Raw genomic sequence first — 25,180 nt, forward strand, 5'->3', positions numbered from 1 at the left:
TCATTGTTTGTAAATGTGTCTTTTCTCCTCAACTACAATATAAGGTTCTCAGTGCAAAGACTCTCTTATTTGCCCTTAGAGTCAGTCAATAAGCATTTGTTGGAAAAAAAATGAATGTATATGTACAATTAATTGAACTACATATTTATATATGTGCACTTTCTATACATAATTTACACATTAATAAAAATCTTACAAATTAATGTAAATGAAAGAACAAATAAAATGTTGACAGTGTTTGCAAAAGGAGAGATACATGCACTATAGAACTTTCCCAGAATTTCTCATGAGCTCTGATGCAAATTTTTGTACCCTGATCTGTGTTGTGCTGTCAGAGAGGGAGTGCAAGAAACCGGCAAAGTCCACACTTCTCTATTTCTTTTTTTCTGACACAGTCATTTATTCTTCTTGCCATTGGCAAACACTCCCCAAATCTTACTCACCAGAAATTAACAGAGCGTCTCCATTTTCCTCCCTGACAATCCTTATGAATGGAAAGGGCTTTAAGGGAGCAACTGCCAGTAACAATGTCGAGTGGATAGACCATGTCCTTCCTTTGTTTCAAAACTACCCATTCTGGCAGTATCCCAACCAGGTTTCAACGCTCCTGTGTTTCAAAGTGGTCTTCACAAAAGCCCACATTTTAAGGCTATATGGAGGAGCACAGAGAAAAGTTAATAGTGGTAATAGCCTTGTAGATTTTGAAAAGGCAGTATTAGTCCACATCAGGGTTAAAGGGTCTCTGGCTTTTAATGTGGTGTAAGCCACAAAAATTGGCAATAATATAGAAGACCAATATTTACGGAAAAGGGGAAGAGAATTCAGAAATACAACAGAACTGCTCTAATCAATGCTCCAGGAAAAGCCATCCTGAAGGAGAAACAGCCTAACAGATACTATAGGCTAGGCAAGAGGTTCAGAAAAAGAACTCTTCTTTCCAACTCCAGATAAATATCTACACTTGGTGTCAAAGTGTCAGGTTATAAAGAGGACAAAACACAATGTCTAAAAAAGAGGGTAGAGGACAACATTCTCAGAAAATGCAGACAGACAGACCTTGGCTAAAGGGAGATACGAGAACTTAAGAGGGCTGACTAACAATCAGGTCAAGTCCAGGGGAGAAGGAATGTACACTTGGCTACCAATCTTCATGGCACTACCAGCAATATTAGGGTTCTCTGTCAAATATCAGAGGCAAAAGGGTATTACTCCTCAATCCTCAAAACTGTAGGAACAAGATAAACTGCAGGAAAGTTGATCTGAGGTGGTATTTATTTGTGCTGCTTTCTTCTTTCCAGTCATTTTATGTGAGACATATTTCTCCTAAGGCTGCACATCATGCCTGTGGGTCTGGTTACCAACTGCCACCTGGGACAAAGTATTTCCCAGGAAAACTTGTGTCCAGCGGGTCTAGCTTTATTATTCTAAGTATTTTCTCACTTTCAATCCTAAAACCATAATGAGACAACAGCCTCCATAAATTCTGTCACCCAGGCAGACAGGGGAACCTTATTAAAGGAGTGACAACAATTCTAGGTTCTAGGCTTGTTATATCACAAATACAAAATCATCAGTTGGTATGGTTTTGAAAAGTTAGTTTGTGGAGAAGGGAATGGCAATCCACTCCAGTATTCTTGCCTGGAGAATCCCATGGACAGAGGAGCCTGGCAGACTACAGTCCATGGGGTTGCAAAGAGTCGGACAGGACTGAGTGACTAACACTACTAAAAGCCTAGCTGACACCACACTCAAAGCTGAACAGTTGCTTAGGTTCTTTGGTCTGTGGCTGAGGGATGGAGCTATTCATATGTGGAGATGTACTGGATTTAAAATCAGCTTTGTAAAACCATTCTGGAATAAAGCTCAACTGGAAAAGTGAAAAAAAAAAAGTTAGTTTGGAATCATTTTATAAGATAGATGATGGAATAACTACGGAATCAATGGCACTTCCAAGAACATTCTATAGCCCAGTATGGAAAGGCTAATCGAACAAGTTTCTTAGTCTTGTACAGGGCAAGAGGGCCTACAGTGGACCTTAAGGGGGAGCTCTTTGGGCAAGAGGAGAGAAAATAGGGGGGCTCCAGTGAGAATATCAGGAAAATCTACCAAGAAGAAGATGGGGGTGGGGGTAGTGGAGGGTTCACAAGAATCAGTAGAAGAAACAGTGAAATTTACACAGGAGCAAGGACCTGAGACTGTCACAGCCTTACACAAACAGCTGAAATAGTAAACTTCTCTTTACTCGGCTCCCGTGACTCAGGCCTCTCCACACAGGTCCCTGTGACAACAGCCTTCCATCTACTCTCCCAGGAGTGCTTTCACACTGACCGCCTATTTCCTTCCTCATTTATGACTCGTCTTTGGGGACTTGATTTTCTGGAACTGTGTTGGCACTGGCTTCTGTTCTGGTTGTCTACAGTATGTACATCTCTACAGGGTGTCGCCACTAGCAGTACCTCATGATTCCTCCTCTGATCCTTCCCTACTCTAAGACTCGGCTCTGTCTCAGGAAGCTCAATGCCGGGCTGCTGCCGCCACCTTAGAAACCATCGGCTCCTGGGCTACCACATCCACTTCTCTTCTTCTTGCTGTTGCTGTTTTATCTTCACCAGCTTCTCAAAGCTTTCGGTTGTTGTTGGGTTGACAACAAACCAATCCTCAGAGTGGACAGAGTTGACGTGATACGTGACACCACTCTCTGACACAAATTCTTTCTGACAGAGAAGTGAAGTGAAGTGAAGTGAAGTGAAGTGAAGTCGCTCAGTCGTGTCCGACTCTTTGCGATCCCATGGACTGTAGTCTACCAGGCTTCTCTGTCCATGGGATTTTCCAGGCAAGAGTACTGCAGTGGGTTGCCATTTCCATTTTCTGACAGAAGACACTTGTATTTTCCAGCCACAAACGTTCCCAAAGTACAAGAGCCCAGGTGAGCTTTAAGACCAGATGCACTACTGTTGACAGCCTCACAACCCTGGTTAGGACACTGAATGCGATGATACTTCTGACTTCTATTTGTGTAGTACTTCTTGGCTGAAGGTCAGTAGCCCAGGACAAGTATATTTTAACTTCCAATCATCAGGTACCAGATCCTGAAGCACCTTTCTCTCAGGCCATTCCTTGGCCAGTTCATCAGAAGCCAGTTCCTGCAGGTGGTACACAGCTATCTGCCTCTGAACTCGGTCTCCACTCTTTGACTCCAAGCTCATGTCCTTCAAGCACTCTGGCTGTCCTGACTCTGGAAAGAAGAATACAGTACTATGCTCTTATATACAAGTGATATACGAGTCCAGTCTTCAATCTATACAGCTTTCCACAGTGGTGACATTTCAGGTCATCTTCTCCAGCTCAGCAGCCCCTTTGCTCATTTTCTCACATGGTACAGATATCCCACGATGCTGGTGAAGCTACTAGAGCAACTCTCATGCATGCATCTCAGCTTTCCCAGTTTCTTGAGAACTGTTCAGAGACGTTCCCTCTCACTTGGCTCATCTATTTCATCTCCAGCCTTAAAATGGGGAAGCTATTATGATTTGCCATGACATGATACTTCATCTCTGCTAGTGAAAGAAGCTGTTTCCCACAATGACGACAGGTAAACATTTCCTATTTACAGTTTCCCTGTGTTTCTTTAAGCCCTCTATGGTCTCCCTACTGCCTGGCAGGTAGGACAGGAGACACTGCCTTCATCCACAATTTCTAAGTACCACTGTTCCTCTAAACTGCCTGCTGCATAAGCCGGTGGTTCCTTCCAAATACGGTGAGTCTGGGCTTTGGGATTAGGCTGAGCTTTAGGCTGCTGCTTCCTCCCATAAAGCTTATGCTTCTTCTGTGGAAATTCTCTGATAGTCTTCATCTTCTTCCTGCCTGTGTTTCCTTTTTCCTTTGGTTGATATTCCATCTGACCCTTCTACATGGGAAGCAGCAGCTGACTTGATCCTTCTCATCTTCACCCTGTAGGTAGATTTTCGGAAGGATGCTAGAAAATCACTCCCTGGTTCATGAAGCAGATGATGAACCGCTTAAGGAGTCATCATGAGGGATAGTGTACTGGAAACTCTTATCCTTTATGGAGGATTGGGTTCTGCTATTCTTAGCTTCCATGATCCTCGTGCTTCTCTGCTGCTTAAAGGGTGTGGGTCCCGGGGTAGCGGGCACTGCACAGAGTCTGGAAGACATCACTCCCTCTCCTCGCCTAACAAATTGACCCAACGGCTCCAGCCAGACAACGCCACTTCCGCTCTCCTCTCCACTCCCAGATGTGGAGTCGGGGCCGCGAGCCCTCTCTGTTTCTTTTGTCCTTCAAGTGTCAGTGGCTGTTGTGTTCAAATATTAGTCTGCCAGGTCAAGTCCTGTTTAGTGCTAAAGCAGAAGTACCAAACATTAAATCAGAGCACACTGCTGAAAAACCAGTAGGACCACAAAATTATATCTGAAGCATTTTCTTTTCTAATCCATATGACCTGGAAAGTGAAAGTCGCTCAGTCGTGTCCGAGTCTTTGCAACCCCATGGACTATACAGTCCATGGAATTTTCTAGGCCAGAATATTGGAATGGGTAGCTGTTCCTTTCTCCAGGGGATCTTCCCAACCCAGGGATCAAACCCAGGTCTCCTGCATTGCAGGCAGATACTTTACCAGCTGAGCCACAAGGGAAACCCCATATGACCTTAGACAGTGAATGTGTTCACTGGTGCTCTAATATTAGCAAGGCAAGGCAAAGCATTAACTAATAATGGAATATCAGACATAAGAAGATATTTGTGGCTGTAAAGCAATACAGTTACCTTGATCATATTTAACAAAAAGAAGTTCAGAAAGAGAGAAACCTCATCAAGAATAGGGACCCACCAAAACATGGAGACAGTCTAAGTGTTCATCAACAGATGAAGGGATAAAGAAGATGTGGGGGGTGTGTGTGTGTGTATGTGTGTGTATATATATATAATAGAATATTACTGAGCCTTGAAAAAGAATGAAATAATGCCATTTGCAGCAACATGGATGGACCTTGAGATTATCATACTAAGTAAATTAAAATATTAAATAATATCACTTATATGTGGAATCTAAAAAACAGTATACATGAACTTATTTACCAAATGGAAAGACTCACAGACATAGAACACAACTTATGGCTACCAAAGGGGAAGGTGCAAGACAGACAAATTAGGAGTATGGGATTAACAGATACACACTACCATATATATATATTAGATAAACAACAAGGATTTACTATATGGCATAAGAAAACACATTCAGCGTCTCATAATAACCTATAGTGAAAAAGAACTGAAAAAAGAATATATATGCGTACATATGTGTGTACACACACTTTACTGTATACCTGAAACTAATACAATATTGTAAATCAACTATACTTCATTTAAAAAAAATGAATATTTCTTCCAAGACAACTTTAAATGTCAACTTTCCTTACAGATTTACATCAAAACAATGGAACTTTTTGAAACCTTTAGCCAGAGACAAAGAATGTGCAAAAGGTCTTACCACTTTCTGCTAGAGCAGCAGCCACTTCGTTGAGGGTGGAATAGATGTTGCAGGCAGCCCATCGGCACTGTGCTCCCAGAGCTCCCAGAGTTTCCATAAGCACCTGTATTAAAGAGAAAGCAGGAGATGAGCAAGCACGGGCCAAACAGCTGGTCAAGGAATTAAGTTTATATATTTGACAATGAGAAAGTACATTATGGAAGCTCCCAGAGTTTCCATAAGCACCTGTATTAAAGAGAAAGCAGGAGATGAGCAAGCAGGGGCCAAACAGCTGGTCAAGGAATTAAGTTTATATATTTGACAATGAGAAAGTACACCAATGATTTTCAACATGTGCTTTGCAGAAACTTCAGCACTTTGAGAATGGGGCAGGGGTTGAGGGTAGGCATGAGGAAGGCTCCCACTGAGCTGTATGCTTTTACTCATTTAACCTACTGGTCCTCCCTATAAGATTCAATTAAACCAAGGATTTCAGAGCCATACATCTTTTCAAAAACCACCAATTTATGATTCTGCTTCTCTTTACGATGTAGAAAGCCGAAAGAGAAGCTTCCACTCTAAAAACAAGAAAAAGCTGCATAATCTACCATACTGTAACGTTTCTTGAGCCTATCAAACAGCCGAGGTCATAATGCAGCCAATGAACTCCAGAGAGCGCCAAATCCCTTTAGGGAGAGAGGGAACACAGTTTTATTCTTGTCAGAGTGCAGGAGGAAGAGGTGGCTGTCATACAATAGAGTAAGAAAAAATTAACTAAAATGTTAATGAATTAGTAAAGACTGAGTGTGGGAAAGTATCAATATGTCAGTTTGGAACTTCTGGTGGCCTGAGCCACAATGAGATTTCATACTCATGTGAAAGGGCTTTTCTAGGGGCTTCCAACCAGAGCTCACAAAGGAGACTGGGGGCAGGGAGCTGATTGCCTGTGCTCGACAATAAGCATGAAATCTGGGCACTTCCCCAGTCTTCTCTCAGAGGAAACAAAAGTCCTAAACTGTAGCAAGAAGAGCGGGAATTATGCCTGCCATGAGGGACAAGACAAAGACCCATTGCTTCTGGCGGAGGGTAGAAGTAAAAACTCTCTGCTCCTTGGGGAGTAGCTGAAAACCATCTTGGGCCCAGGACTAGGTATGCTGATACAAAGTAAAAATCACTGCCTCTCCAGGAGGGACAGGAAAATATCTCTGCTCAAGACCTACCACAGGAGAACACTGGAACCCACTAAAAAAAGATACCCCAGTCCAAGGACAAAGGAGAAGCCACAATGAGACAGTAGGAAGGGCACAATCACATTAAAATCAAATCCCATGACCCAGAGGGATGGTTTGGGGAAGGAGGTGGGAGTGGGGTTCAGGATGGGGAACACGTGTACACCCATGGCAGATTCATGTTGATGTATGGCAAAACCAATACAATACTGTAAAGTAATTAGCCTCCAATTAAAATAAATAAATTTATATTAAAAATAATAATAATAAAATCCCATACCCATCAGGTGGGCGACCCACAAACTGGAGAACAATAATACCAATAAGTTCTCACACTGTTGTAAAGGTTTTAGGTGCCACACCAGATTTCCCAATGTGGGGATCCGGCAAAGGGACTGGTAATCTCCAGGGAATCTGACTTTGAAGGACAGTGGTATTTGATTATAGAACTACCACAGATACAAGAAAAAATTTGACAGAAGTGGCAGGAACACTGAGAAAGTCCCATTTTCACGGAGGCTGGCCTAAGACTGAGATTGGACCAGAAAAATTTAAGAAGCCCAATTGCTCTCACTATGAGCCTAGGTCCAGAAAACAAGCAGTCTTCTGCTGTGGGGGGACATGCACTTGAAGAGAGAGCCCCCCTGTGGCAAGCATGTGCAGAAGTAGTTGACAGCCTGAGGGTGGAGCAGAAATACTGAGAGCCCTCTGGCTTGGAGGAATCTGTAGCCTTCGGTACGGAACAGAATTGAAATCCAGACCAGTTCATGACAATAATGGGAACTAACATACTACCATTCAATATAAAAGTTCAAGACACACCAAAAAAGTGAAAAACCCAACCCACAGTCAGGAAAGAAAGTATTCAAGAGAACCAGACTCTGAGATAAGCTAATGTTTGATCAGACAGGAACTTTAAATATGATTATCATATTTATGTTGAAGCAGTCGAGAGAAACAGATCGACATCCATGAACAGATAGAGAATTTCAGCAAAGAAATGGAAACTGTAAAAAACAAGTGAAATAGAAACATTAGAATTTTTTTTAAGGTATCAGATTTAAGAATTCTTTCATTAGACTTATCATACCAAACTGGGCATATCTAAGGATAGAATCAGTGAGCTTGAAGATAGATCGATAGAAATCCGCAAACTGAAATAGAGAAAGAAAAAAACAGTCGGAGAAAAATCAGAAGAGAGTATCTAAGATCTATGGGATACCATCAATGGTCTAATTTACATATAACTGGAGTTCTGGGAGGAGGAGAGAAGAGGGCAAAAGATATATATGAAGAGTTAGAGATCAAATTGCCAATATCTGCTGGATCATCGAAAAAGCAAGAGAGTTCCAGAAAAACATCTATTTCTGCTTTATTGACTATGCCAAAGCCTTTGACTGTGTGGATCACAATAAACGGTGGAAAATTCTGAAAGAGATGGGAATACCAGACCACCTGACCTGTCTCTTGAGAAACCTATATGCAGGTCAGGAAGCAACAGTTAGAACTGGACATGAGACAACAGACTGGTTCCAAATAAGAAAAGGAGTACGTCAAGGCTGTATATTGTCACCCTGCTTATTTAACTTATATGCAGAGTACATCATGAGAAACCCTGGGCTGGAAGAAGCACAAGCTGGAATCAAGATTGCCGGGAGAAATATCAGTAATCTCAGATATGCAGATGACACCACCCTTATGGCAGAAAGTGAAGAAGAACTAAAGAGCCTCCTAATGAAAGTGAAAGAGGAGAGTGAAAAAGCTGGCTTGAAGCTCAACATTCAGAAAACAAAGATCATGGCATCTGGTCCCATTACTTCATGGGAAATAGATGGGGAAACAGTGGGAACAGTGTCAGACTTTATTTTTTTGGGCTCCAAAATCACTGCAGATGGTGATTGCAGCCATGAAATTAAAAGACGCTTACTCCTTGGAAGAAAAGTTATGACCAACCTAGATAACATATTCAAAAGCAGAGACATTATTTTGCCAACAAAGGTCCGTCTAGTCAAGGCTATGGTTTTTCCAGTGGTCATGTATGGATGTGAGAGTTGGACTGTGAAGAAGGCTGAGCGCCGAAGAATTGATGCTTTTGAACTGTGGTTCTGGAGAGGACTCTTGCGAATCCCTTGGACTGCAAGGAGATCCAACCAGTCCATCCTAAAGGAGATGAGTCCTGGGTGTTCATTGGAAGGACTGATGCTGAGGCTGAAACTCCAGTACTTTGGCCACCTGATGCGAAGAGTTGACTCACTGGAAAAGACCCCGATGCTGGGAGGGATTGGGGGCAGGAGGAAAAGGGGATGACAGAGGATGAGATGGCTGGATGGCATCACCAACTCGATGCACATGAGTTTGGGTGAACTCCAGGAGTTGGTGACGGACATGGAGGCGTGCAGCACTGCGATTCATGGGGTCACAAAGAGTCGGACACGACGGAGCGACTGAACTGAATTAAACTGAATGGGCAATTATTTTTGAAAATTAATGAAAGAGGATCCAGGAACAATACTATTAACACTCCAGTAGCAAAGAGCACAGTAGTGTACAGATCCACTAAAGGAAAAGGAACCAGCACTCCATGGAGAAGAGGCTTATTCCAGGGATAGGACAGGGAACGTACAAGATGAGCTTAGAGCCTCTTGTACCAGAAGCAAGGAAGTGCTCAAAGAATGAAAGGGATATGTCAAAAGGCAAGGCACAGAAGCAAGATTTAAGGGGTTCCTTCTGGCCAAAATTTCAATAATTTTTATCATAATAAATAATGATAGTAATGGATTATAATCCATTAAATAAAATAGGAAACAATGACTCCATACCAAAAAAAAAAAAACCTGAATAAATAAATGGAAAGCTTGATGAAGAATGGGATATTCACACAGTTTCTTATATCTACCTCACAAAATACTTATTATTACAAAGGGGGAAAAATAACTTTTACAATAGAAAGTCTGACAGATACCACCTCCATTGAAGGGATCAAAATGAAGTTCAGTTATGGGACAAATTGAGATCAAGTGCCAACTGATAGGATTAAGTGGGAAAAAAAAAAAAAGGCAGCACCATTTCCTACCAAAGGTACATAACCTGAATCTAATAATGAAGAAGCATCATAAAAGTCTGAATTAAGGACATACTGCAGAATAACTTGTCTATAATCTTCAAAGTGTCAAGGTCATGAAAGTCAAAGACTGATCAACTGCCAGCACTGAAGAAGACTAAAGAGAGATGACAATTAAATGAGACATATAACTAGGGATGAGATCCTTTGGTTATAAAAAGTATTTGGACAATTAGTGAAGCTCAAATGGGACCTAAGGATTAGACAGCAATTATGAATCAGTGTTAATTTCCTAATTTTGAATGGTTGTATTCGTTGTATAGGAGAATATCCTTGTTTATAGAAAATACACACTAAAGTCTTTGTGGAAGCACCATCAGGTTGGCAACTTACTCTCAAATGGTTCAGAAAATAAAAAGTTATCTGGTACTATATTTGCAACTTTTCTATAAGTATGTTTATTTCCAATTTAAAAAATTATTATAATAAATTTAATCCACTGATTTAATCCTGACTTACCTTCACTTCAATCTGTAAGATGGAGACAGGCAGACAGGCTTCTTTTTAAGAAGGTAGTGTACCACCCCACTATTTTGACTAAGAGTTATTTCAACAAGGACAAAGGTTTGGTGAAAAAGTTTTAAAATTTCCTGATGGTAGTTAACTTTGGGTATTGATAATTTTCATTTTAAAAAATTTGTATTTTCTAATATTTATATACTAAATTAAAACTCTAATTAGAAATATGCTCTACTTAAAAAAGAACACTTGCAAACAGCTCCACTAATGTAGGCGAACATCCTCACATAATTTATCTAAGGTCATATAGTAAGTTAACAGCAGAACTACTCTACTGTCTTAATTTCCTTACCTTTCAATATCTGATCCCATTTTTTTCTCTCCTGTTTTGCTTTTCACCTTAAAGAATTTCTGAATTCCTATAACTAGGATTTCTGAGTGTGTCAAACAAAAGAATCATACTGAAACATACCTACAAAGCAATAAAAATAATCTAGAAAAGTGACTGGGGCCAAGAATACAAGAACTATTTAAAGAACTATGAGTCAAGACTGCTTGCTGGCTATCAGGGCTCAAGCAGAAGTACAGGCAGGTGGAAGTGAGAGGGGGACAGAGGGTAAAAGCTGGTTCAACTTGATTTTAAATCATTACTGTTTAGAAAGAGTAGCTAAGAAATATGATTGGAAAGAACTATGGAAACACACCTAAAAAATATAAGTAGATCCAAGTCTTAATGAAACATGGACAGGAAACTGTTAACTATGATAGTTATTTCTGGAGCACAGGATTATAAGAGACTGTCTTTCTACATTATAGACTGTGGTAATGCTTGAATGGGCTTCCCCAGTGGCTCAATGGTAAAGAATCCACCTGCAATTCAGGGTGGGGAAGATCCCCTGGAGAAAGGCATGGCAACCCTCTCCAGTATTCTCACCTGGAGAATCCCCATGGACGAGGAGCCTGGTGGGCAACAGTCCATAGGGTCATGAAGAGTTGGACATGACAGAAGCGACTTAACACACATACAATGCTTGAATATTGTAAAATGAACATGAACTACCTTAGTAATCAGAAAAAATAAAGAGATTAGAAATAAAACAAAGCAAAATTCCACTGTAATTGTTTTTTAAAGGATAAAGAAAAATGTGGTGAGGGAACAAGAAAATAATAAAATTGGTAAACTAATTTTCATTACTCCTTTCAGGAAAAAAAAAATAACCTTGAAGAGTGGTAATATTCAGTGAGCCAGGGGGTAAAAAAGAAACTAGTTGTAATTTAGCAACATGAGACAGGACAGAAGCACTTACTATTTTAAGTCACCACACTGAAGTCTCATGTCCCTGACCGGGGAAGCCCAAAAAAGGTTCCAAGATGGTTTCTGCCTTCATTTATCAGTCTACAGTTCCAAAAAGAGTAGCTTTTCAATTTATTATACTAATTTTGGGTCGCCAAGGTACTCTTCCTCAGAGAACATGTAACCCAGAAAAGTCTCATAGGGAAGATGCTAACAGCAGCTGTCTGTGTCTTGAGGAATCTCTGCTGTTCTTAATAAGCAATGTGAATATGTAAGTGTTGCACTTAGGAGACAATCTTTCAGAAGTTAATCTAGCCATACAAGTGATCTGGATCTTATAAATCCTATAAAAGATTCCAGACAACTTCTCAATACACTAATTTCCTGTAGAGGTCTCATTAGGGTAGGCAACTTAATATGTATTATTACAGCTTTGATGATGACTCTAAGTCAGTGGTTCTCAACAAAGCAACTTTGGTAGACTATGGGGGCATTTTTGGTTGCCACAATAATTGGTAGGGGCGTGTTACTGGCATTTAGTGGGTATGGCCAAGGATCTTGACATTTTGAAAGTGTAGAACAGGGACTTCCCTGGTGTTCCAGTGTCTAAGACTCCATGCTCCTGATGCAGGCGGCCAGGGTTCGATCCCTGGTCAAGGAACTAGATTCCACAGGCTACAACTAAAGATCCCACATGCCATAACTAAGACGCCTTGCAATCAAATAAATAAATAAATATTTTTTAAAAAAGAAAAGAAAGTATAGGACAGTCTCCTAGAGAAAAAAAAAAAAACAACAACAACAAAACCCATGCCATATCTGGTATGACTTTCAAATATGCCAATGAAAAGTTCGCATGAGTGAGAAACTTATTTATACTGATCTGAATTTAGAACTTTATTCCACTTTACATATCAACACAAATATGGCTGTAGTTTTAATATAAGAATGCAAGGAAAAAAAAAAAAAAAAGAATGCAAGAGTTTTCCCAAGAATGCAACAAATGTATAAATCAAGAGAAAACACATACTTTATATTGTTGTTGTTATTCAGAAATTATACAAAAAGTTGTTTATAATTTCATAAAATTATATAATCTGGCAATATTGCTCTGATACTCTGGAACCAGTAACACATTTCTATTATATACATTTATATCACTCATTCAAACAATGCTATAAGTACAATTATCTGACTATACTTGTACCCAAGCACTTACATACTGAAATATGTTATTTTATTATAAGTTACTTTCCTTTTAATAGTAAAAAATAAATGTAAAACCTTACATTTATTTTTTACTATTACATGTACTTAGCTATGTTATGTCTGAATTTCATTTCAAAAAATACAGGGGCACTGCAAGCTATTTTTTAATGAAAAGGGGTTCATTTAATCTGATAAAGGTAAAAATTATGGATCTAAACCCATCATGGTAACCCCAGTTCCCTTCCAGGACTGGTGGGGCATGAGCATGTGATCCAGTTCTGCTCAATGACATGACAGAGTGTTCTGGAGGACCTCTGGGAGAGGTTTCCTTGCTCTTGGGAGAGAGGAAGAAACGGTCCTTCTTCCTCTTCATGTCCATCTGGGATGGCTTATAGAGCTGTCACCATCTTGTTATCAGCCTGAGGATAAAGTGAGCACAGAGAGAAGGCAGCTCCAGAAGAATCACAGACAGGTGAAACTGGAGCCCTGAGAGCCTTCTCCTGAAGCCCACCTTGCCTCTGGACTTCTAGCTATGTAATGTAATGAGTTCCTTTATGCATAATCCAGGTTGAATCAGGTTTTCTCTTATTTGCAGCTGAAAGGAGCCTACACAGAGATGCCGTCTAGAAATGACACTGAAAGGGAAGGCAGGGGCAAGCAGTAGAGAACAATGGAGAAAGAAAAAGTATGGGAATCAGATATGTTGAAGTTTAAATCTTGATTCTGTGGTTTACTAGCTGTATAACATTGGACAAATGTTATACAGCTAGTAAACTTCAACTCCCTGAGCCTCAGCTTCCTCATTTATAAAATGGAAACAGGAATATGTGTTTTTAGAAGGCCATTATGAGGGTTAATGAACTAACACTCGTTAAGCTTTTAACCTAATGCTTGGCACGGTGCAAGCCCTCAATAGCTGGTGGCTATTATTAACTACTGTTACTTGGAGAAAGGAAAAGGACTCACAGCAGTCTGGGCAGTGATGTGTGTGCAACCCACAATCTTGGCGCCGGCCAAAGGTTTCTCTCCTTGAGCTCTCTTCCGCAAAGCCATCAGTGCTGGCATTTCTGAAAAGACCCAATACATACACAGCAATATTAGAGAAGGGGGATGAGAGGCAAAGAATAATTCTCTTAAGATAAGACCCTTCCCGATCAGGTTCTCTGTTATACTAGTTTTGGGTCTCTCAAAGGATCAAGATGCTGATTTTTCTGTTATAAGGGATTTTCAGAGGTAAATACTCCAGTGTTTGATTCATGTATCTCAGTCCCCTCATCTAGTGTCTCTCCCCTCTTCTTTGTACGGGGGTTCCTTCTAGACCCACTAGAGTTTACTCCCTCTCTACAGTGTTTTCTGAACTCGTATCTCTTTTGTTATAAGTTTCCTTCAAAATTACACTGACATTTCACAAACTACTAGACCCCAGGATGTAAAAGGGAATTAACATAGACAAAAAGACATAGGCAACTCAAGAAGAAAAAGGCGGTTGCTTTCATTACCTTGCTCAGCAATTTCAATTTCTCTTCGTCCAAACTCTGCCTGTTTGATGTTCTTGACACAGAAGTCACTGTTCCCCTTAGAGTTCTTTTGCTGTTTGTCTCTAGGAGAGGTCTCATCATCAGAGCTATCTGTATATGAAGCCGCTGGAAAGACAGAATAAAATACCTTCAGGGGAAAAAATGGCTTCCTCCCTAACCCCAAACCATGGAGTGAACTGAGGCTCTTTGGCAATCAGCACCTTGTAAATGTACACGTTTAGGAAGCACTTAAGTGGCACTGAGGAACTGTCTCAGTCATCACCTATCCACAGTCATCACCTGTGGAAAGTGCTATCCACAGGTCAGAAAAGGAAGCTGAGAGAGGTTGCCAAAGATATTCCCCCTGGGTAGCATTAACTTAAACTGCGGCTAACTTTATCTTCAGAACATGCACAGGTTCTTGAAAACGAAGAAAGAGGCTATTCCATGGTAGCAATAGCTTCAAAGTCTTAATTCAGGATGATGGTGATTAACCTATAGGTTTATGGGATCCTAGCTACCCTTCTCTGTTTGCTGCCTAAACACTGATGTAATTTGTGTTTTAGTACAGTAGCTGAACAGATAAGACCTAGAAAACAAGGAACCCATGAGAAAATAATTAAGAACCACACAAAAAGTGCTTGGCTGACAAAACAGAGCCTTCTTTTTCAAGACTGGCTCTGATGAGGCTGAACTGTGCCTGTAGACCCAATTAGACATTGACAATGAAATATTCAGTATGCTCTCCCTTCTTGCTGGCCTTAGTGGGTCCAGCATTAGGCATCTGAGATTCCCAAAGAAGCAGATAAATCCTCCTTCAGTGTAATTAAATGCTCTAATGACTAAGCGATTTAGCAATATACACTAGAGGGTGGAAGGTCTAAGACTTCTGACTGTGGCTAACAGGCAGCTGTTGCTCTTCCCACGTTTGAGGTCTTTTCAGTCTTCATAGAATTCTGTAGTTACTAATCATTGGCTGGATGATTTGAAGTAATTTCTTTCTTTGATTTACATTTAAGTTCCTGAGGATTGTTTCTTTCTAAGTAGTCCTCAAGGTTTTGGGGTGGGGGGACATAAAGCACTGTCTATATAATATAAAGCATTACACATTTCTCAGTGAGATAAGAAGTACTTTCACTTTTATGGGAAGAAAGCTGCAAAAGTTCAGAGCTCCTAGGGTTGCCTGATCTGCTTATATCCAGAGATTATGGCATTTCTAGGATTTCTTAGCAAAGGGTCTATCTCTGGGAGGGCTGGAAAAGGCAAGTCTGACCTTGCCCAGTTAATCAAGCATGGTGCTACAGAATGTTTGGGCAGCAGGGAACGACGTGTCTCTCTTGGAGCTGGAAAACTGCCCTAGAGCAAAGTCCTAACACAAAGCAACAAGAATGAACATGGGCACCAGGGGAGGTGAGAGAATTAGTAAATCCCCAAAGGGATTTTTGTTCTTGAAAGGAGCTAATCTGTACAAAAAGTTTATGGTTCTCCCTCCTAGGGAGTAAGAGCTCAAAGTACCTTTGGCAACAGAGCCCAGAGATAGTTCCCTGGGCAGTCATCTGTTTCACCAATCAATACTCAGAAATGGCTTATGAGTTAGAAGCTTAAGGGAACCAAGCTTCTGCCCTCTGAGAGAAGAAAGATAAATATAGCCATCCTAATCCTGATCCAAGTGTATAGAAAAGTTGCTTTTGAAAGAAAGTGTTCACATTCATAATACCCTGAAATGTCAAATCCTTTTCCAGAGCCATGATGATTTTTATGCTCTTTATTTGTTCTGGAGTCAGAGAAACTTTGCTCTGGTTCTGGGTATATAAAGCGGAGGTGAAAACAGGATCTGGTGGCTAATTCATTCATGTTTTCAGTCACGCACTCAATCAATTTTTATTGTGCATCTACTGTGTCTCCACAGTCTACGTGCTGGAGATACAAAATGGATATGGATTGTCTTTGCTTTCACAGGGTTTTCAGTCTAGTAGGTGAGTCAGACATGAAATAACTAATTACAGAATTATTTATTTAGAATTCTTCTTTCCATGTGGTTGCAATATGTGCTATGAAAAAGACTATATAAAAGGCAGACATGATTTGTCAGAGTCAAGTTGTTGAGAAGATTAAATAAAATAATGTAAGTAAAGTGCCTACTGCAATACTTGGCATAAAGTAATTCAGCATGCAGTCAATGATACTTGATATTATCACTAGGTTTTGTACATATTTTTAAAGCACTAGTTTTCTAGTGCATGCATGATCAGTTGTGTCTGACTCTTTGAAATCCCATGGACTGTTGCCTGCCAGGCTCCTCTGTCCATGGAATTTTCCAGGCAAGAATACTGAGTGGGTTGCCATTTCCTACTCCAGGGATCTTCCTGACCCAGAGATCAAACTTGCATATCTTGTGTCTCCTGCACTGGCAGGTGGCTTCTTTATGCTTTTCTTCACTGCTGCTGCTGCTGCCAAGTCGCTTCAGTTGTGTCCGACTCTGTGCGACCCCATAGACGGCAGCCCACCAGGCTTCCCATCCCTGGGATTCTCCAGGCAAGAACACTGGAGTGGGTTGCCATTTCCTTCTCCAATGCATGAAAGTGAAAAGTGAAAGTGAAGTCGCTCAGTTGTGTCCGACTCTAGCGACCCCATGGACTGCAGCCTACCAGGCTCCTCCGTCCATGGGATTTTCTAGGCAAAAGTACTGGAGTGGGGTGCCATTGCCTACAAATATAAAATCTTTCAGGGTCCTTACTTAGCTTTAGGATTTTGAATGGGAAAGGAATGACATACATACAATATTATTCAGCAGTTTCTTTTTTTCTACCTCCATCATCTATCAGTTTTACCCAAGCAGCAGGTGGTTGGCTGGCAGGGATAATAAAGGTTGAGAGTGCAGTCCTACTCTATCTAGAATAGCTCTCCTCTCCTATGCTTCTTTGGCTTTTAAGGATGAGCCAGGTGGGAAAAGTCAACCAAACAGCAACAAAACCTCCAAAATTCTTCTTTCAGAGAAGTACTCAAAATTTTTCCAACTCAAAGAAAAAAATTATTATACCATTTCCTTTTCTAAAAGAAAAAAAAATGGTATTTTCTTAACAGTTGTCAACCGGTTATAGTTCAACCACTGTTTTTCTTTGAACCAAAATGGATTTGTTTTCAAAGAGCCCTTCATACAGATCTTTGTTGTCTAGACTGTACTAATATGTGAATGCAAGCAAAATGGCCGACAAACCTGGACTTAGAGAGGGTTATTTTTGCAAACACAGAGGAAAGATTATTCCTGAACTAGCACAACATTTATTTTTTGAATTTATAACTCATTTCTGTCAGTATATTTAATAGCATATTCATGAAAATAGTTGAGATAGCATTCAAAATTCTTCCTAGGAAAATTTAGAGAAATTCAACACACATGTACACATATCCTTAAACAGCTTCTAAAGCATTTGTAATTGTCAGTACACTCTGAAGCCCAGGGTCATAATTTAATTAAAAAATGAACAACTGATAAGATAATAACCTAGTGAAGTATAGGTCTGAGACCTAAGCTTTTACTTCACTTCTAATTGGTTAAGTGACCCATTTTCAATTTATCCAACCACAAAATAGGAGGTATAACACATCCTCTCTCTCCCATGCTCTCCCTTTCCCCTAATTCCCATCAGAAGAATCTTATGAATAAATGAGATAATCACAAAAGAAGGGTTCAGTTTCTAGATGGAAAAGTAATACAAAGTACAAAATAACTTTATCATGAGATGTTCTGTTTCATGATATCTTAGGACCAAAACATAATTTGGTGAATCACTCATCCACAACTGACCCCATGGAACATGCATATATATGTTCTATGGCTCAGGCTGATGAAGCCTTTCCCCCCAGCAGCTGTGATATTGTGGGTTACTGCCAAGAGAAGAAGAGACTCCTGGTCAAATTGGTCCTATTACACTATTTTAAATCAGGCAGTTCCTCCTGGGCCCAGTCTAGTCACTTGGTAACTGAATAATAGTAATGACCTGTGTGTCAACGTGCTGCAGATTTCACTGATGAATAACTTTGGAAATATTTGAAAAGCCAGGTTAGCAGCCAAAATACAGAGCAACAAAACTTTGTTATTTGGAAAAAATCTGAAAATACTTCAAGCTTTAGAAAAACCAGTTACTATGAACTAAGGGACTTTAGTCCTCTTTCCTTATCCTTAACCAATTAACTTACTGCAAAGACAGCTTTTTCAGAAATATATCACCGAGAATCATTTGACTTTCCAGAAAAGTCGCTTCTATTCATTTTTTTTTACAAGGGTTTTTCACTTACAGAAAGTTTTTAGAAGTCATTTTTTTATAAAATAATTTCAAGGACTAATACAGCCCTTTTCAACATGGGTTCCACTAGAATTAAGCCCTACTGTCTTGAAGCATCCATTGAATATATGAATAAACTTCTCTCCTATACATCTAGATAGGAACTAGTTATGAACCATCCTTTTCTATGTTCTGCACTTCACAGGAGGAACCCAGTTGAAAAGGCTGGAAGGCGTTCCTAAATAAAACTTAATATTAGGATCATTAGGAAGGGAGAATTGGCCACAACCTTAGTAAGACTTTAAGTATCTTCAGCAAAACAAGCACTTTGGATAGGAAGGTACCTTTTTTTGAAATGTCATAAAACTTCTTCTAACTTTTCACATACATAGAGTTTACCAGAGGTCTATTTCCTTCACAGGGATGTCAAGTAGTATAATAAGAACGTCTCTGGACACCCTTCCCCAGTGTTTATTTGTTGAGCACCTCTCATGTGTCAAACACAGTTCTAAGTGCTGGGAAGAGAACAACACAAAAGAGATAAAAATCTCTGCCCTCATGGATCTCATATTCAAGTAAGGGAAGAAAGACACAATAAATTACATGTTATATGATAATAAGTGCTATGGAGAAAAACAGAGAAGGAAAATTTGATGACAGGGAGTATTGGGTGGGGTGACTATACAATTTTAAAAGAGTATCCAGGATAGGCCTCAATGAGAAGATGATCTTTGATTAAGAACTGAAATGAAGGAGGCAAGATACACAGTGAGGGTATTTTAGAGCATTCCAGGCAGAGAAAATAGTAAGTGCAAAGGACTTAAGGCAGGAGAGTGCCCGGCATAACAAAATAACAGTTTCAAAATAACAGAAGGACAGCACAACTGGAGTGAAAAAACAGCTGAGGGAGGAGGGAAATTTGGAAAATTAGAGATGTGATTAGAAATATAACGTGAGGGTGGATGGTATAAGGCCTTGTAGGCCACTGTAAGAACTTTAGCCCTTTACTTAAGAGTGAGACTGGAAAGCCATTGGAAAGTTTTGAGCTAAGAAGTGACATGACCTGACTTATTTTAAAAAAAAATGAATCTGGCTGCAGCATTGAGAACAGACTGAAGAGGGGCAAAGGCTGGAACTCAGCAATTCAGTTTTTAGGACATGGGAGGGTTGAGATATCTGTAAAACATCCAAGTGAAAGGCCTGAACAGGCATTTGAATATCTGGGGCTAGTGTGCAGAGAAGAGATTTGGGCTAGAGATAAAATTTGAAAATCAAACACCAATATGTGGTATTTAAAACTATGAGTCTGAATGAGTTCACCTGAGAAGAGATAAACAGAGAAGGGAAGAAGTCTAATCAATCAATCTTTGGGGCTTTAATTGACTATAGAAACTAACATTGCTAAAGTATAACATATGCTGAGAATGGGTTCCAAGTTCTTATTGACATGCACTTGCGTATCTTCTCATATTTAGAAAGCTGTGAGTAATTCTGTTATTCCTGCTTTTCATCTGATGAGTATGAAGCTTTTTCTGTATCACCTCATTTAACTTTCCCACTGCCTCTGCTACAAGCATTGCAGGCGTCAAGAGTTTTCCCGGATCACACAACAAATCACACATTGATCAAAGCCTAGAAACTAGGTCTGTCCTAACTCCCAGTCCAAGACTCAAGGCAATAGGCAGCCCCATCCATAGTTTGTTTAAAAGGGTTTGACAACTGCTCATGTGGAAATAAGACAAGGTAACAGTGTGTGTGTGTGACACAGCTGCAAAAAAAAGGGAAACATAATCTTAGGTTTCATTCTAAAAGCACTGAGTTTATGGAAATAACACCTATTTTACAGAGAAGGCAATGGCACCCCACTCCAGTACTCTTGCCTAGAAAATCCCATGGACGGAGGAGCCTGGCAGGCTGCAGTCCATGGGGTCGCTAGAGTCAGACATTACTGAGTGACTTCACTTTCACTTTTCACTTTCATGCATTGGAGAAGGAAACGGCAACCCACTCCAATGTTCTTGCCTGGAGAATCCCAGGGACGGGAAGCCTGGTGGGCTGCCGTCTATGGGGTCGCACAGAGTCTGATACGACTGAAGCGACCTAGCAGCGGCAGCAGCATAGATTATTTTGGACTATACCTAGAATATTATATTCATAGGCATATATTTTTAAAAGGACACTTAGTCTGGAATATAACCAGATGAGGTTAACCAGGACAGTGGGATGCCCCCCAACTCAGACAACGAAAAATGAGGATTTTTATTTCTAAGTAAAACCTTTAAATCTCAGAGGCTGTATAAGAACTTATTGTGAGCAAAACTATTAGATTAAGAAAGGATCACCCTATAATCTAAAATGCTCCCAAGGAGGCCGGATAGCCATTTGTCAGGGACGCCACCAAGGCAATTCCCGCATTCAGTGGGAAGTGAATAACTGATCTTTATTTTCCAAGTTCCAGGATGGTTTGACTCCATGCTCCTGAACTTAGTATCCTTAAAGGAATACATAAGGTTTTACTACAGAAATGGCAATGTCACATAGTTCAATCTAAAAGGTCTGACTTTCCCAGGCTGACATGAGCCAGTATCACTCACCAATGAGCAATACCAGGCAACTATATGTTCACTTAGAAACTAAGGGCGTCAAACTCACTCTTCCCTACGTACATCAGTTCAGTTCAGTTCAGTAGCTCAGTTGTGTCCGACTCTTTGCGACCCCATAGACTGCAGCATGCCAGGCCTCCCTGTCCTTCACCAAATCCTGGAGTTTACCCAAACTCATGTCCATTGAGTCAGTGGTGCCATCCAACCATCTCCTCCTCTGTCATCCCCTTCTCCTCCTGCCCTCAATCTTTCCCAGCATCAGGGTCTTTTCAAATGAGTCAGCTTTTCACATCAGGTGGCCAAAGTATTGGAGTTTCAGCTTCAACTGAAACTACCTACCTATCCCTACGTACATAGACACTTTGTAATTATCTTCCCTGCATATGGGGCTTCTGTGAGAAGGTTTTCTCTGCAGGAGCATAGTTGGAAATACAGATCCAGTGCGTAGGGAAGAGATTGAGCTGGAGTTAAATTGAGTACTGTTACTGTTTAATTTCAATTTTTAGATAACATGAACAAACTCAAGTGTTTAAATTGTACATACTCTTTTTTATAATTTACATTTTCACAATTATTACAATTTCCAGAGGTTTATTACCTGGTTCATGAATTTTCAACAGCTATTAAAAATTATTTAATTTATTTATTTATCATTCTGCTGGCTCTTTCAGCAGAATAAGATAGTTACAAAATTCAGTAATCCCTAGGGATTTACATTCTGTGCTTTATATTATTCAGTTATGTGGGGAGAAACATAAAAAAAGAAATGCTAATATTAAGAGTGTAAATAACAATTCACGCAACCTAAAAGTTACAGTGTCTCAAACAAGCTTTCTTCAACTTTACAAATACTACTTTCCTATTTGTGTGAAAAACAAAATTTTAGGTCACGATGAAAATTTTCTAACGAATATTACTATTTATAATGTAAGAGGTAATTAGGGCAAACATTCAGCTTCCTACCACATTCCTACATAAGAGCAAAATAAAATGGCTCCAGATTAGATCAGACACATACTTGGCACTGCTGCATAAATGGTTACTGTTGACAAGTGATTCACAAATTAATACTCATCTGACATTAAATGGCAACTCAGGCCTAGGATCCATGTATTGGACTTAACTCACTGCCAAGGAAGGAAGGAGTAACAAACAATACAATGTTCCGGCTTAGAAGAGAAAGTGAAGGGCTCTTCACTAGCTGCAGTGATTTCACTGTTTCTCAGGGCATTTAAGATTTCCCAGTTGGAAGGATGAAGAAGCCCTCTTTCATTTTCAAAGAGTAGAAAAAACACAAGTGTTCACACATGCTGCTCAGTGAAGGTCAAGGGTGAGCAACATATCCTCACCCTCTGAATAAATCAGACTCAGTTTCCTTAATCACCTTCTTCTGTATTAACTGGAAGAGCATGCCTCTATTAAGCTCCACTCTGAATCCCCAAGAGAAACCTAAAGATTTCACCTAGAATTTTGGTCTAAATTTCAACTGAGAATGAAAGTGTTTATGCCAGAGCACAGGCTTTGATTGTGCTTAATTAGCCTTAGATAGACAGGAGGGTCCATTGATCATACTTAATTAGCCTCCACAGGTGGGTCCAGAGCCGTTCAGTCCTCACCTGAGCTGTAGCTGTCAGTCGATGACTGGGAAATCGAACGAGACAGAGAGCGACGTCCAATTTTGGTGGGACGTTTATTGAATTCTTGCTTCTGATCAGCAAATTGGATCTGCTAAGAGAAAGAACTCTAGTTACGTAAAGGAAAAGAACATCCATTTTGAGATACCAAATCAATGCTTGCATTATAGGATCTTACCTTCCCTCACAGCTGATCTGTTTGTATTGACCCACATATGGAATCTTAAGAGACTCGTTGGAGAAAATGATTTTTCATTCTTCTCTGTTTCTATCAAGTTTAAATCCTTGAACCACTCTCTGACTATGTATCTTTTGCGATAAAAGGGAGAATGGGATATTCTGATTAAAATAAATGGTTAGAAAGCTGAGTCATACTCAGCAATCCTTTCTATAGTTTCACTGAAAATTAAAGCTGGAAAGAATCATTGAGACTACCTATTACAATCTTCAGGCTTCCCAGGTGGCTCAGCAGATAGAATCCACCTGCCAAGCAGGAGATGCCATTGACTTGGGTTCAATCCCTGGGTAGGGAAGATCCCCTGGAGTAGGAAATGGCAGTCCACTCCAGTATTCTTGCCTGGAGAATTCCATGGACACAGGAGGCTGGTGGACTACAGTCCATGGGCTGCAAAGAGTTGGACACAACTGAAGCTACTGAGCACAGACATACACATTCCAACCTTTTAAGATATGAAACTATAAGATTAAGAAAGGTAGAGTGACGTGCCTTAAGATTCTCAGGAAACAGTATGGTATAAAGAAAAAAAAAAGCTTTCTATTCATACAGACCTTTCTGGAACTGCATTCAAACCCTGGTTATGCCACTCATTAGCTGTATAATGTTCATCAGGATGTTTTGTGACCCCCATTCTTCTCATAAATACAACAAAGATGAAAGTATTTCGAAAGTTTTAGAGAGGGTTATACAAAATAATGTATGTAAACTGTGAAACTCAGCAGGAGATTCAATTCATCCCTGGCTCCCCAACTCCCACCCCTACAAATCTTCTGTTCTCGTAACTACTGCAGGTAGTCATTTTAACTTTTCAAAGGCTTTCTAAAATGCATCAATTAGCTTTTCAGTACTAATAAGTAAACATTAATTTATTATTTTTAATGTTTGGTATCACAATAAACTAAAAGCTACAAAGTTGATAACTTATTAACTATAACAGATGTAGGAGTAGATAACTAGACTGAATATGTATAAACCTCAATACTCCAGAGGTTGCATTTTGAACAATATCTAATAATGACTTTCTTGCAATTTTATCTTTTTCTCCTACTGTTGGAAGTTCCAGCTGATACTTTATAACACTTTACAAGTCAAAGTTTGTATCATTAAGCAAATATCTTTTCTTTTTCTATTTCCCTAATTGAATGTTTGCATAACTGCTTACATTATTCTGGATCCAACTGGCATGGAGGTGGGGAAAATCAAAGATCTGCCAACTGATTCTGCCTTTCCTGGTAAAAAAGATGGTTGCTTACATGAAAGCAACAACTATTGGCTACATTTCCTGCATTTAGAGGTAACTATTGAGTCATTTGAGTATTCAGACCAAGGCCAAATCAACTAGTATGCCTTCTAGGGGAATTCATAGCACTGTCATAGCTATTGTTGTTCAGTTGCTCAGTCATGTTTGACTCTTTGGACTGCAGCACGCCAGGCTTCCCTGTCCTTCACTATCTCTGGAAGCTGTTCATAGCTTTAACAACCAATAAAGCTGGCATAGTACTTTAGAGTTTGCAAATTGTTTACAGCAACAGGAAAATTCACTAGGTTAGAAGCATTTCCCAAAATGAAAAATAGCGAAATTAATTATTTTACTAAAATAGCAATTTATTCCAAAAAGAGAAAGTGCTCTTTCTATGTACTCCCATGTAATGTACATGAACTCCCATCTACTTCTATCATTGTACAAACTAGGCTCCATAAAGGCAGGAGCTATGTATATTACTCGTCCTTATATCCTCAGACACAAACCCCTGACATAACAGTCAACCTTGTGTCAAAACAATGAACCTTACCCTATCTTCACAGTCTGTACTTGACTGAATATTAAGTAACCATAAACCAAATCTAAAGTTAAAAGAATTAAGGGGAAAACAAAAGTCAGGAAGGGGAGGAACGTAAGAAGATGAGGAGGGGAGTAGCAGTCAAACTCAAAACCCTGGCTTCCATTTCACCAACCTTGTTCAAGACAATGATATATCTTTTTCTTTTTTAGAAGCCCATCAAGTAAAATGAGTCGTCATTGACTTTCCAAAGGCTACGATGAGTCATTAATTTCAGCAGAGCCTACTTTTAAAAAAGTAGAACAGACAGACCAGACCCTGCC

The 25,180-nt window shown here is 39.9% G+C and overlaps 1 protein-coding gene and 1 pseudogene across 9 annotated transcripts in view; both read right to left on the minus strand.

Annotated features, from left to right (window-relative positions):
• AHCYL2 (adenosylhomocysteinase like 2) overlaps positions 1–25,180 on the minus strand; it is a 190,236-nt gene that overhangs the window by 26,735 nt on the left and 138,321 nt on the right. For 5 of the 9 annotated variants that reach the window (XM_086395718.1, XM_086395725.1, XM_086395723.1 and 2 more), the window contains 4 exons: positions 22,821–22,929; positions 14,298–14,441; positions 13,765–13,865; positions 5,508–5,610 (listed from right to left, as the gene is read on the minus strand). In XM_086395718.1, coding sequence (XP_086251844.1) covers positions 5,508–5,610; positions 13,765–13,865; positions 14,298–14,441; positions 22,821–22,929 — 457 coding nt within the window. Of the gene's footprint in view, positions 1–5,507; positions 5,611–13,764; positions 13,866–14,297; positions 14,442–22,820; positions 22,933–25,180 lie in introns of all 9 variants that reach the window. The other 4 variants (XM_086395717.1, XM_086395721.1, XM_086395722.1 and 1 more) reach the window with 1 other exon arrangement.
• On the minus strand, positions 2,332–4,319 carry LOC147373828 (zinc finger protein 512-like; annotated as a pseudogene).

This window comes from Bos grunniens, chromosome 4 (assembly GCF_055505025.1).
Source record: "Bos grunniens cultivar Pamir isolate PY7600 chromosome 4, Bosgru_T2T1.0, whole genome shotgun sequence".
NCBI lineage: Eukaryota > Metazoa > Chordata > Mammalia > Artiodactyla > Bovidae > Bos > Bos grunniens.